This window comes from Leucoraja erinacea, chromosome 11, assembly GCF_028641065.1.
Source record: "Leucoraja erinacea ecotype New England chromosome 11, Leri_hhj_1, whole genome shotgun sequence".
Classification (NCBI taxonomy): domain Eukaryota; kingdom Metazoa; phylum Chordata; class Chondrichthyes; order Rajiformes; family Rajidae; genus Leucoraja; species Leucoraja erinaceus.
Genome location: NC_073387.1, coordinates 40,009,382 through 40,024,984, shown reverse-complemented (window position 1 = coordinate 40,024,984; position 15,603 = coordinate 40,009,382). Strand labels below are relative to the sequence as shown.

Genomic DNA, 15,603 nt, shown 5'->3' with positions numbered 1-15,603 from the left:
AATAGTAAGTCATCTGTTAGAATGCCATTGATGTGGATAATTGAAGTTTATTCAGCAAATAGTTGAATCTTTTAAATGCAAGTTAAAAATCAGAATTTAAATCACTCTGTTCATTCTCATCACCTTTATGTGTTACTTTACTTTCAGAGTCAAAGAGTCATAGTGTTACAGTGTGGAAATAGGCCCCTCAGCCCATCTTGCCCACACCTGCCAACATGTCCCAGATCCCACTACTGGCCACATCTTCCCATCTCCATGCTTTTCTGCTTTCCGCAGAAACCATTCCCTCCGCAACTCCCTGGTCAAATCGTCTCTTCCCACCAAAACCACCCCCTCCCCAGGTACTTTCGCCTACAACCGCAGGAGATGCAACACCTGTCCCTTTACCTCTCCCTTGACTCCATCCAGGTCTCTGACAGTCTTTTCCGGTGAGGCAGCGGTGTACTTGCACCTCCTCCAACCTCATTTACTGTATCTGCTGTTCCAGGTGTCAAGCACAGGCTCGGCGATCGTTTCGCTGAACACCTCCGCTCAGTCTACCTTAACCTATCTGATCCCCCAGTTGCTCAACAGTTTAACACCCCATCTCATTCCCAATTTGATCTTTCTGTCTTTGGTCTCCTCCATTGTCAGAGTGAGGCCCAGCGCAAAGTGGAGGAATAGCACCTCATATTTCGATTGGGTAGCTTACACCCTAGCGGTATGAACATTGACTTCTCTAACTACAAATAGTCCTTGCTTTCCCTCTCTCTCCATCTCCTCCTCCTTCCCAGTTCTCCCACCAGCCATACTGTCTCTGACTACATTCTATCTCTGTCCCACCCACTACCCTAACATTAGTCGGAAGAAGGGTCTCAACCCAAAATGTGACCCATTCCTTCTCTCCAGAGATGCTACCTGTCCCGCTGAGTTACTTCAGCAGTTTGTGTCTACCACCCAGCTAAACTAGTCTCACCTGTCTGCATTTGGTCCATATCCCACCAATGTCCTATAAATGTACCTACTTAACTATTTCTTAAATGTTGGGATAGTCCCTGCCTCGACTATCTCCTCTGGCAGCTTGTTCCGTACATTCACCACCCTTAGTGCGTAAAGGTTACCCCTCAGATTCATATTAATCTTTACCCCTTCAACTTAAACATGTCCTTTGGTTCTCGATTCACCTGCTCTGGGCAAGTGACTGTGCATCTATCCGATCTATTCCTCTCATGATTTTATACACCTCAATAATATATATATATATATATACACTAGACCAAGTGCAGACCCGTTGGGTCTGTTCCCCTCACGTGCTGTTGTGGGGGGGGAGGTGGCATGAAGCATCACACACTAACTATACCCCCCCCCCCCCCCGCACTCACGCTAATGGAGGGGAGGAGGGGGAGAGAGAGAGAGAGAGAGAGAGAGGGGGGGGGGGGAGAGAGAGGGGGGAGAGAGCGGGAGTGCTGAGAGGGGGGAGAGATGAGGGTCGGGGAGAAAGGGGGGGGGGAGAGGGGGAGGAGTGTGTGGAGGGGGAGGGAGGTTTAGGGGAGGGACGGTGGGGGAGGGGATGGAGGGGGAGGAGAGGGGGGGAGGAGAGGGGGATTGGAGGAGAGGGGAGGATTGGAGGAGAGGGGGGGATTGGAGGAGAGGGGGGAGGAGGGAGGGGGGGGAGGAGGAGAGGAGAGGGGAGGGGGGGAGGGAGGAGGAGAGAGGAGGAGAGAGGAGAGGAGGAGGGGGGAGAGAGAGAGAGAGGAGAGAGAAGGGGATTGGGGAGAGAAAGGAGGAGAGCCTAGGAGAGGTGGGTAGAGGGGAGAGTGGGTAGAGAGACAGAGGAGGGGGGGGGGGAGAGGGGGAGGGAGAGGGGAGGGGAGAAGAGGAGAGGGAGGGGGGAGAGAGGGAGGGGGGGGAGGAGAGGAGAGGGGGGAGAGGAGAGGAGGAGAGGGGGGGAGAGAAGAGGGGGGAGAGGAGAGGGGGAGAGGAGAGGAGAGGGCGGGGGGAGAACGGGGGGGAGAGGAGAAAGGGGGGGGGGAGGGGGAGAAAGGAGAGGTGGGGGAGAGAAAGTGAGAGGGATAGGAAGAGAGAGGAGCGGAGAGAGAGAGTGCCTTTTTACTTCAACCCAAACCCAAACAACCATTTGCAGGCAGTGCTTTTTTTTTACCTCTAACCATATTGTCATTTTCAAACCAAATTTGGGTTCTCACAGTGCTGTAGACATTTGTCAGTGTCATTCAAAGCTCTAATTGAGGCACACCACTTGCAGAGACTGATTGAGGCACACCACTTGCAGAGACTGATTGAGGCACACCACTTCCTGGTTTTATAGTTCCTCCCCCTCCCTCCAGTGGGGGCAGCAGAGAGAATGGTGAATGTTGTAAAAACATTAATATCTCTGTCAATTTTCATCGGCGGGAAAAATCCTCGGCACACACGTGGCGGAGGGGGGCTCTGAGCGAGGTGGCCAAAAATGACGGCCGTAGGTGGCGGCGTACTCTCGGAAACCGCAGCACAGAAAGCCAAAACCGGTCAAGAACAGAGTTTTAGTAATATAGATATTGAGGGGAAAAACAAAATACAAAGAGGGAGTTAGATGTGGCCCTTGTGGCTAAGGGGATCAGAGGGTATGGAGAGAAGGCAGGTACGGGATACTGAGTTGGATGATCAGCCATGATCATATTGAATGGCGGTGCAGGCTCGAAGGGCCGAATGGCCTACTCCTGCACCCAATTTCTATGTTTCTATGTCTATGTTTCTAAAATACTTTAAACATTATAAAAAATCACATAAATGAAAATAACTTTTTTCTAATCAAATGGTGATATTAATACATATGTATATATGTATTAATATCACCATTTGATTAGAAAAAGTTATTTTTATTTATGTTATTTTTCTATAATGTATAAAGTGTTTTGTTTTTAAAATATTTATTAATATAAAAATATTCAAAAGCTTTGATAGCAAAACATGAATCAGGGTTTTCTGTCTACCTGCACATTGAGATAAGGTACAGCCTGCAAAGGGATTATACTGAGGTGAGGACAGAAAGATATCGACATCAAAGTCTTTGATTCTTGCTTGAGACCAGATATGATGATGAAGTTTAGACATGGAATCATGAAGTATCTATAATTTCTTTATGACTAAATTTGGAATATCTAGAACAAAAACTGACAGCCAGTCTTGTAAATGACGCAACTTGTTGTCAATGAAGACTGCTATGCTATAGAGCCGTGTTTAATGTCTTTTAGTAATTTGAAGTGTTTAAAAAAATGTTTTGTAAATCTATATTTCGTTTAGAAACAGGCCCTTCAGCTCACCGAGTCCTTGCCGACCTACATTTCCCCATACACCAATACTATCCTACACACTATGGACCAATTACAATCTTTCCCAAAGCCAATTAACCTACAAACCTATACATCTTTGGAATGTGGGAGGAAACGGAGTGCCCGGGGAAAACCATGCACTCACTGGGAGACAAACTCTGCACAGACAGCACTCATAGGTAGGATTGAACCTGGGTCTCTGACGTTATAATGCAGCAACTCTAGTGCTGCACCACCGTGCCGGCCCTTTGCGCAAAGACACCACCCATTTTACAAAAGATTTAGCAACACAATATTAACCCTTAAAAGATCTGCCTGTGGTTCACACATGATAGCACCAGTAAGGAAATGGTACTGAAGTACTCCTTCTGTGTCCATCAAACTTCCACCTAACTTCAGCAGTGAAAAGAAAAATTGAGTAAGTGCTTCATGAATGTGCAAAATGATTTCATCCATATTACTTGATCACTGAAAGATTTTGTTCTCTTATGCTTCATGAGTCCACAGAGGTGCGCTAATAGTGTAGGAGTTAATTCCACCCAGTCTCATTTTGTTCCAACAGTCGCTCTATATTCAGTGGGAGCAGGATTACAATGTTTGAAGTTCATTTCAGAGATATATAAGATCCTCATGAGTCATCGCTCATTGCTTACTTCTGTTCTGGTGCAGATTCATTGTCTGACTAAATCTGCTCCAAATATTATTTACCTGTTCTTTAATGGTTCTCATTAAACCTTTGGTTCACGATTTCTCGCAACATTTTGGATCCTTAAAATTAACGGGCCAAATGTTTCTTCAGTAGGATAACTTGAACATGTTCTTTCACGTTTGAGCACAATGGGGACTTGGGGCTTCAATGAACTGCAGGGGTCTCCATTTAAATTTATGTACAGAGATTTATGACTAGCTAATGAACAATTATTAATTTGTTAGATCCAAACAGCTCAACAAATATATTGTTCATAGGATAGATGCTGGCAAAAATGAATGAAATGATGTGAGCCTTGTGGTAATGTGGTTCTTGCACAATAAAAAAAGCATTTATTTATAGTCACCTTCCAGTTAGATGGTCAGAGATCATTTGCTAGGAACAATGGAGCAATAGGATGGCATTCAAGGACATAAAATCTGATGGTGCAGTGGAATCAGAGGAGAAAAGAGTAATTGGTTGATAGAGTCAATTGTGCTAGCTAATTGTGGGAGTGGTGGGAAGGGGAGGGAGTTGTGATGGACGGTCAGGCATATATTGGTGGTAGTGAGCTCCTTAGTGTATGTTAAGTTAGTAGTCAAAGGTGCAGGCTAGTTAATCAAGAGCATGATTGGTTGGTCAGGGGCGTCAGACGTTGAGGGTCTACAGGTAAACACCAATCCTGTGGGATGCTTACGAGGTAAAGTTCTCATTGTAAGGCAGGAATACCTCCTTTAAGTCATAGAGAGGTGGGTGTCATAAGCAATGCACGAACTTGCTTTTGCATGAATGGTCTGTTCCAGGTGAATGGAGGGCCTAGTACAAATATTACAAACCTTGTGCAAACTTTGCATGCAAGATCATACAATTTGCATGTACTTCTGACATTCAATTGTACCTGATTCTTCATTGTGATCGGTAGAAACATATGACTTGCTTATCTCTAGAAGTTAATGAGTAAAAAAAAGATACTGTGAATCAAAAATAAGAGTGATTTGTAATGAGTGAGTTGGCATTGTTTCAGGTACAAAAAGGGAAAAAAGAGGGAGAGAAGCAAGAATAGTACTGATTTTGGATGATCAGCCATGATCATATTGAATGGCGGTGCTGGCTCAAAGCGCCAAGTGGCCTGCATCTATTGTCTATGTTTCCATGCAATTAAAAAAGACAAGAGGCAGAAATAAAATGAGAATCTAAATGAATGAAATTTGAAATTAGCATTTTCAATAACGAATTTATATAGGGATGAGTTTACATAAATTTTGACCCTTCTGGGCTGGAGATATTGACTGACATTAAATTTTGAAGAAAATTACTAGGAAGGTAATTTCACAATCAATTATGGGATAGCCCTAACGTTCTGTGCATTTTAATCAATATTAACATATATTGGGTATCAAGCACTTAGAAATACTAAGACTTCATAGGGTGACATATGATCTTTTATGAGACAAGCAATGTGCTGGAGGTTTACAACTCACTACACTCCTCTTCATACCCTGAGCCAAATGACCGATTTGTGCAGATTAATGGGTGAATGCCATTCAAGTCAAGTCAAGTCAAGTCAAGTTTATTCGTCACACACACATACGAGATGTGCAGTGAAATGAAAGTGGCAATGCTCGCGGACTTTGTGCAAAAAGACAAACAAACAACCAACCAAACAAACTATAAACATAATCATAAACACACACATATTCTTTTACATGTTAAATATTGGAAGGAAAAACGTTCAGTAAAGTTAGTCCCTGGTGAGATAGGATTTTACAGTCCGAATGGCCTCTGGGAAGAAACTCCTTCTCAACCTCTCTGTTCTCACAGCATGGCAACGGAGGCGTTTGCCTGCCCGTAGCAGCTGGGACAGTCCGTTACATGGGTGGAAGGGGTCTCCCATGATTTTATTGGCTCTGGAGTAGTACCTCCTGATGTATAGTTCCTGCAGGGGGGCGAGTGAAGTTCCCATAGTGCATTCGGCCGAACGTACTACTCTCTGCAGAGCCTTCTTGTCCTGGGCAGAGCAATTCCCAAACCAGATGGTAATATTTCCGGACAAGATGCTTTCCACAGCCGCTGAGTAGAAACACTGGAGGATCCTCGGAGACACTCTGAATTTCCTCAATTGCCTGAGGTGGTAAAGGCGCTGCCTTGCCTTACTCACGAGTGCTGCGGCGTGTGATGCCCATGTCATATCCTCAGAGATGTGGACTCCCAGATATTTAAAACAGCTCACCCTATCCACAGGATCCCCATTTATCCTCAATGGTGTGTACGTCCTCGGATGATGTGCCCTCCTAAAGTCCACGATCAGCTCCTTAGTTTTTTTGATGTTCAAGAGGAGGCTGTTGTCCTGGCACCAGAGTGTTAGATCAGCCACCTCCTCCCGGTAGGCCTTCTCATTGTTGTCTGAGATCAGGCCCACCACCACAGTGTCATCAGCAAACTTAATTATTGAGTTGGAGCTGAACCTAGCCACACAGTCATGTGTGTACAGGGAGTACAATAGGGGGCTGAGGACGCAACCCTGGGGTGATCCTGTGCTCAGGGTGAGGGACTTTGATGTATTCCCTCCCATCTTGACTACCTGGGGCCTGGCAGTGAGAAAGTCCAGGGCCCAGGCACACACGGGGGTGTTGAGCCCTAATTCCAGTAGCCATTCACACATAATTATGTCTCAATGAAGATTTGACCCCATGATTTCTGTTGATCTGCTATTGTAAGTTTTTTGATTCTGTCATTGTAAATTTGTGTTGGTATGTCTAGAAATCTCACTCAAGAAGGCTTCCAGTAACCTTTAAAACTGTAGCAAGTAAAAACGTCATTGTTCCAGTTCAGATCTGGTTCATACAAACACTCATGAGAGACGGTATCAATGGAAAGGACAAATAAAAGATAGAGTTAAGAGAAATCCCTACCTTCCCAATAGATTTTATGCACTCAGAGGATTATATTCACAGTTCTTAGAGGGATAATATGGTAACAAATGTACATAGAAATCCCAAGATAGAACAATTATTCAACCCAACTAATCCATTACGGAGTATTCCTACTCCCTAGCCCACACGCTCACACAAAATATTCTTACTCTTATGTGCAACCTTGATCTCAGTTATGTTTACACTACAATCACATTGTTCATCTATTCCGAACTGAGCACATCCCTGTTTTCAATCACCGACCCTGGCGATGCTTTTTATAGCTTAACAATTCTTTGTGTAAAAAATAAATTCTGCCACCGTATGTCCTAAATCGATTAGATTTATATCTTTATCTGCTCTATCTTGATCCCTCAATCACAGCAGACATCCTGTTTCCTATCCAGCCTGTCATAATTCTTCACAAATTTCAAGACCTTTGAAATATAATTTGATCTGTTCTAATGAAAACAGTTCTTAGTGTTCAAGGATTATTAATAGCAATAATTCTCAATACCTGGTATCTTCCAGGTGAACCTGCACTGTATGTTCATTATTTCTTCTAAATCTTTCCTATGCCTTGTTAATCCCAAAATGCAGTGTTGTAAACTAACAGTGGTCTTGGTGATTAATAAATGCAACTTGACTTTTACATCTTTTGCTGTAATATTTGGTATTCTATTAATTATTTGTTTGACTTTATCTATTTATTTTTATTTTTTCTTAGGAACACTCCCATTATTATGACGATGCAGTCTTTCTGCCGTGCATAGTATCTATTCCTCAACTTATCAACATCCCCTCACCACTTTGCACTTCACTCACTCTAACAAAGTGGCTTCATCATTAATGTATAATGAAACAAAGTAGTTTGAGGACATCTTCTGTGGAACAAGCTTCCTGGTCCTTCCCTATTAGGGATTATGTTTAACTATGCTCTTTATCTTTCCTTTTGCATAGTTGCAAATCTAATTTTTTACTCTTCTACACTATTATATTAAATTATCTCACGTATGAAAGACACAAAATGCTGGAGTAACTCAGCAGGTCAGGTAGCATCCCTAGAGAACAGTGTGTGCATCAGTAAATTGTTCCTCCCTTAATGGAGGATATCTTACTATCAAGGTTACCAGAGATGGAGAGGATATTTTGCTGAACACCTTCGCTCTGTCCGCCTGGACCTACCTGATCTCCCGGTTGCCAAACACATGAACTTCCCTTCCCATTCCCACACTGACCTTTCTGTCCTAGGCCTTATTCATTGTCAGAGTAAGGATAATCGCAAATTGGAGGAACAGCCTCTCATATTTCGCTTGAGCAGTTTACAACCCAGTTGTTTGAATATTGATTTCTCTAACTTCAAGTAATCCCTGCACTCCCTCTCTCTGCATCCCTCCTCCACCCAAGTTGCACCAGGTTCCCGTTCTCACCAAGCAAACAGCTAACAATGGCCGGTTTCCTTTATCATCATTACATTTTTGCATATATTTCATTTATTTGTTCTATATCTCTCCACATCACTGTCTATATATCTTGTTTCCCTTTCCCCTGAGGAGACTGAAAAAGGGTCTTGATCCAAAATATCACCCATTCATTCTCTCCGAAGATGCTGCCAGTCCCGCTGAGTTACTCCAGCATTTAGTGTCTAACAGTGGAGATGGAAATGGTCCATCTACAGGAACTAGCAAGTTCAGGAAAAAATAGCGTGGGAGATTAGGGGAAACTGAAGTTCCTGTAAGTTTGATCACCCAGCCTTCAAGATGCAAGGAATTTCTGAAACGTCTTATATGATCATCCTTAATAGAGGATGCAATGAACCTCTGCAGCAGATAATCTGTTGCAATATATTTGAATGGCCACACACACACACACACACACACACACACACACACACACACACACACACACACAGAGTATGGTCAACTGCACACAGTGTTACATGCGAGCTACATAATAAACCTTGTACTGAGCATGGACCTGCTCTGGGCTCACCTGAATGACTGTTGATGCTTTATCTTTTACTAGTCTCTTCCATTAGACCTCACAAAGTGGCACGAAGGACAGGGTTTGAATAAGTGGAGGTGGAGGTAGAACTAATTCTCGTGGAATTTCAAAATGCAGTCAGTAAGCCTGAGCTGCTGCTCGTTAAGTGCTCAAAAGCTAGGTCAATTTCTGTGACAATGATCATGCCAATAGTTAAAGCCTACTTGACTGAAAAATAACTCGTCCATACCTTCTCTCTGTTTTCTGTCCTTTTGTTATTATTTTTTAATATTACCCCTATCTCTGATCCCTTATTCTGTATCGCAACCTGTTGAAGAGCCATATTTAATACCCGCGCTGCTTTTCCTTCAACAACACTTCTGGTTGCACTCTTAAAAACTCCATTTAATTCATCATACAGTTTGCTTTTCACCAGACCATACTGACTGTGCCGAAACATATTATGATATTCTCAGGGCTCTGCACACATGATGAATTGCTATGTTTTCTGTTGATTGATGCCCAGCTAACTGGTACATAATTCCCCATTTTCTCTTTCCCTTCACTTTTTGACCATTGTAATAAATTTACCACCTTCCAATTTGCTGTGGGGATTTTTGAATACCTTAGGAATTATCCAATAAATCTGGTCTTGCATCCCATCTCACCAGTACTACCATCTCATTGCGCTGTCAAAACCTTCAGCCACATTCCAACAATTTCTAAAATAACCTACAAACCTCATAACCACTTGTGCTGACATAGATAAAAACTAGTAATAACAATTATTTTCCCATATATACAGTAGCTCTTTACAAATAAGATAGGGTTGAAGTCCAATTAATAGATGAAACAACATTGTTATTCGCCGATTTCTTGGAAATTGAAATAACATTATTTGATACCAAAAAAATGGAATGATTCCTGACTATTGTGAAAAGAACCACTGCTCTCTACTGTAATTAATATAAGATTGCCATAGTCCTAATTTTAATCCTCTTGTGGATATTTCCAGTTTAAGGATTTTTCTAGTTTCTATAATGTGGCTATTAATCACATACAATGTTCATTGAACATCAAATTATGCACATTTAAAATATCACATTTGAAATACATGCATTTAAAAGTTACCATCAAAATCCATTCTAACGACACTTTCCAAGTCATTTCAGCTCACTGAATAAAAACAAGCCTTCATCTCCCTTCTAATTATTTTACCAGAACCTACCTTGAATTGTAAAGATGTTATAAATAGTGCATCACTTATCCTCCACACTCCCACTCCACATCCAGGTTTAAAATAAGCTTAAACTACGGAATATCTTTGGATTTTGGATTTATGCTAATTTATTTAATGTACCAATGTATTTCATTTTTTATGACAATCAAAACAGTTGCAATCAATACCGTTTGTATATAAGCCTGGTTTGTATGGTTACATTTAATTTTATATAATTTGGAACTTAATCATTATGCACTCCATGATACAAAATCAAAGAGGTTTGCCTTCTTTGGGTATTTCAATACCATTGAAACTACATCTAATTTTGTTTAATGAAATGTAAGGCATCATCCATTACATGTCCCACTGAATGCATCAACAAGTAACCGCAAGATAAAGAATGGCTCTACTTTTTCATGTCCAGTTTGCAATGACATTTTTTGCTGCAGACGTGATGTGTTAAAATTTATACATACGCTGAGGGCATAAATCACTGGTGCAATTTTCTGACTCCAGGACAATTCCATCACATTCCTTCCCACCGTTTCGTGGTGCTGGCTCAGCACATTCTCTATTTCTCCAGTGTGTGCATTCTGCCCCACAAGTCGACCATTTGCTCCATTCAGTCCAACTTCCATCTACTAAAATTAAAAAAATAATTATTTAGAAGATCAATATTTTAAATGTAGACTTTTGCAAAATAATTTCCATTATTATCAGATTTTTTTATTCCATCGATATATACAATCCATTCTACAACCTTCAGTACTCAACGGTGAATTCAGTCGTTTCAGATAACAAGCCTTGTTTATCCAGCAATCAAATGTTACTTCTCTCAAAAATCTAAAATTGCAGAATTCATTCAACTTCCCAGGTTTGCATTTCCTTCAAATATAGATTTTACTATTATTCATTACTACCTTCATTCACCCTGTCACAACCATTGGTCCCCTGAGTCTCCACTCTCTCACATAACCCCCCCCCCATTTTTATTGCACTCCTCCCAACTTTCATTACATCCTTGAACTTCTTTCATTCTATCTTTTCTCATTTCTGCTGAAACGTCAGCAATCTGAAACATTCTCTGATTCTCCCTTCACAGATGATCCCTGACCTGCTGAGTATTTGGAGCAGATTCTATTTTTACTTCATCTTTCCAGCATCTGCAGTATTTTCTTCTTGATCAGCAGCATAGTCTGTTCAATGCTCAAATGTAAATATATGTGTACAATACTATATTGCGTTAGAATGATACATAAATAATTAACATCTATGGATGCAACGTCAAGTATGGGAGTCAAAGTGAACAACATTTGTTTTACCAGGCTATTTCTTCCTCTGGATTGGATATCATTGACAACGTAATCATCAATATAAAATAACCACTAAAAGTGAGGATAAAAGTTTGGAATTAAATAGATGCAGAGATAACATAACATAACAGCACCGTCAACAGATTCACCTCCAATTTGTTCATCATCCTGACTAGGAAAAATTGGTGTAAATCTTGGATTTCCCCATCCAAGAGCAGCTTCACTAGAATAACTGCTGATCATCTAAAATATTGTTCAGTACTACCTTCTGAGGAGATAAGTGACAAATGCCAGCCTTTCCAACAACATTTACATACTGAAGAACAAACAAATCAAATCCTGGAATATCCGCACCTTTTCAACAATACATAGGACATAGGATAGGTTTAGAGGGATATGGGCAAGACACAGGCAAGTGGGTCCAGTGTACATGGGACATGTTGTTCAGTGTGGGCAAGTTAGGCCGAAGGACCTGTTTCCACACTGTATGACTCTGCACCTCTATAATGTATGCACGTGCTTCAGCAGTCAAGCCGGTTTGAATTTGGGGTTTAAAAAAAAGACACAAACTGTTGGGATAACTGAACGGGTCAGCCAGAATTTCTGGAGAAGATGGATAGGCAATGTTACATTTCTGGACTCTTTATCAGACCTGAAATGGCACCTGTCCACATTCTGCAGAGATGCTGCCCAACACTGAATTACTCCAGCACTTGGTGTCTTTTTTACAAATCGGCATTTGCAGTTCATCGTGTCTACATTATCAGGAATTTTGAGATGATGTTTCATTAAAATGTTTCATTAAAACATCTATTTTTTTGTAAGCCCAGCTACACGCAAAATTTTCCTTCTCATTCTATTGTGCAATATTAAATTCTATGTAACCATAATAATCCTATTTTCTGGACATGCTTATGGACTGTGAAATTAAACAAAGCAAATACAACAATAACATTGTCCATTATATATCAGAGGTGCCTTTAAAATTTTCACAAAAATTGTGAATACAATAAATGTTTTTTTGAATTAAAAGAGTACGTTTAACATTTGGTCTCCATTTACTCAGGTAAATTAACATTCCTCTGTTTAAAAAACGTCATCTTATTTTGCATCTATAATTCAGAAAATTAACAAATTTATATATATTCATTTTAAAATTGTGAAATCTTTCAGTCTAATTTATCAATACAGGCTATTTGTATTTGAATTGATTTATTCACAATGCATGATAATTGCATTGTGAATAAATTATTCACAAACAACATTTGTGAATCATCATCTTATGCAAGCTTCATACAGAATAAGGTATTTTGTACATGTGACATGATCTGATTATTGTTTTCCAAAGCACATTATAAATTTGTGAAGGTACTAATTCCTACCATTGAAAAAAACAATGTACACGTCTTTTGCTGTGGAGTTTACCCTACAGTGCATGATTCTGGAAGTACTTTTCAACTTGTAAAGCAGCAACTATAGTTATTCCAGGAGATTTTAGTACAAAGGCTTTTCAAAATAAAGATGCCAATGCAAAGATTTTATTCAGTTCTTTTCCAAGTAACAAATGATTTTTTTTTTTTACCTTGTGATCCACCGATTTGCTCCCTCCTATTTAAATTAAGTTTTCACTCATTCATATGGGTGCTCGACAGTTCAGCATTCATTATCTTTATCCACTTGTTTTCTGGCAGTGGATCAGCTTTGATGTTACTTCTGGCTGATTTTTGTTCCTGCAACCTTCAGAGTGCTGAAGCCAATTCAAAAGCTATGCTAACATTCTAATGAAAATAATCAGAAAATTACCATTCTCTGGTTTCTCCAATTGGTCGCTGAATCAGGTCTACTTCCATGGTTTGGAGCAACAATAGAACAAAGCGGTTAAAATTATAACACAGTTCTTGATTTCTGTTTGCTAATAGAGGTGCCATTCTGCCTTGCTTTGTGGCTTTTACTACTGCAGTTTCCTGCTAAAACTGATTGAATTGATTGAACGATACTGCATGGAAACAGCCCCTTCGGCCGACTGAGTCCGCATTGACCATTCTGATCCAGCAGCTGTATCCACTGAGGGGACGATACACTCCTGGGTGACTGCAGAATGTCCAGGCAAGTGGCTGAGCTCTGCACTGATAGAAATAATCTCCTCTACCATATCTAACTACCATGCATGCTATCTGTTATACTGAAGCATGGTCTGAACACAGAACATATTTTGATTTGATATACTTTGTCCCTCTTGCATTTCAGTCCCACTCTGGCACACTATCGAAAGAGCAGAACTTTGCAAAAGCATTTGTCCCTTTCATTAATAGCGAGTGAATCACTTTATTTCAATAACATGAATACACCGTCTTTGCTGCATGGAGTTGCAATCTCTGGTGCTCAAAGGTGTGACTGACTGACCTTGCTCCCTCCATTTACATACCTGCTAAGTCAAAGGCATCTAAGTAACATTCAGATAAATGAAACTCCCCATTGAAATAAGCAGTTAATTTTTCAGATGTGTGGCGCACGGTACATCGTCTATTTCTCCAAGAATTGAGCTCTTGCTACATAGAGAATCAATAGCAAAATGATACAAGCAGCCTATCTTCTTCTCTGATGGGGGGGGGGTGGGGGGGGGGGGGGGGGGCAGGGTCATAGAAACATAGAAACATAGAAATTAGGTGCAGGAGTAGGCCATTCGGCCCTTCGAGCCTGCACCGCCATTCAATATGATCATGGCTGATCATCCAACTCAGTATCCCGTACCTGCCTTCTCTCCATACCCTCTGATCCCCTTGGCCACAAGGGCCACATCTAACTCCCTCTTAAATATAGCCAATGGACTGGCCTCGACTACCCTCTGTGGCAGAGAGTTCCAGAGATTCACCACTCTGGAGAGAGTTACACTCGCCCTGACCATTATATGTTTCAAATGCAAGTCATTCCCTTTCAAATTTTAATTACAAAGGAAAGTAGTTTAATCTTTATAGTTATTAAAAAAAAAAAAATCTATCAATTATATTGATGGCTCAAAGGGTCGAATGGCCTACTCCTGTACCTATTGTCTATTATAGATTTGCAGATGATATCTATCATAATTAATACTCACAAAGACTTCCTTCCCAGAAGAACAAAATGCCGTAATATTTGTGTTAAATTGTGATTGTTGGCTGAGCAAAATCTATATTCAGTGTTAGTATCTCCTATATCTTTCCAGCTGACCTATTACTTTAGTTTTCATTGATCCAAAAGCACTTTTAGAGAAGCAATAAGTGTCTTTCGATTGAGGATAAGTAAATATCAAGGCTTCTTCAATCACCGCAAACAATAAATGTCTTGTTAACGCTGTTGTCTTAGTAGGTTGGTGCACAATGTGTGTTAATAATTAGGAGTAAGAACAGATTTGTTTTACCACCACGATGCATCACGCAAAATCTGGATTTAGGGATATTTTTACTGATATAAAACCAAAGCAATAGTCATTGTGTGGCAAGTCCATAACTATAGGAAGACTAGACAACAATGGCACTTTTTTAAGAATCATATTCATACACAAATAAATGAACATTGATTATAATTATTACATATAATATTTTAAATAATGTATATTGTCTATCTTATTGGTATATTGTCTGTCTGTGTTATAAATATTACTTGCACATTTGGAGTATAGGGAAACGCAATTTCAATCCAATTTATTTAAATTGACAATAAAGTTTACTTTGAACTTTGAACTTTGAACTACAGTGAAGTAGCGTGCAATTAAAATTGTAAATGTTTTCATAATTGATATGCAGTTAGAACATGTCTCAGTCTTTTACTCGATGTAAAAATGCACTGATTTCAGGCAGTAATTATCTGACTTATCTAATGAAAGATGTAATTTTATTTTTACTGGGATTTTTACAGCTAAGGTGCATCTGAAATTATGTAAGGGCTCAAGAATTCTTCTTGACAGAGAAAATTAAGTGGCACAAGAGACTGCAGAATCCAGAATCATGACCACAATTCAAACTGATGCTGAATGATCCTATCGGGTTCCTCCAGCAATAAATAATGTGGCAAATTGTTTTGAAGATTATTTTTGTTTCCTCCTCCATATCTCTCTGCAAACCCTTCCATTAGAGCAAACATTTTCCAACTTGTTACTGCCGCTTGTACCTCACTCACTTCCTACCCGTCACTTCTGATA

At 40.3% G+C, this 15,603-nt stretch overlaps 1 protein-coding gene across 1 annotated transcript in view; it reads right to left on the bottom strand.

Moving 5' to 3' along the window:
• unc5a (unc-5 netrin receptor A) overlaps window positions 1-15,603 on the bottom strand; it is a 416,817-nt gene that overhangs the window by 85,865 nt on the left and 315,349 nt on the right. Inside the window, exon 7 of the mRNA XM_055643076.1 lies at window positions 10,590-10,754. Within this exon, the coding sequence (XP_055499051.1) occupies window positions 10,590-10,754 (165 nt within the window). The remainder of the gene's footprint in view (window positions 1-10,589; window positions 10,755-15,603) is intronic.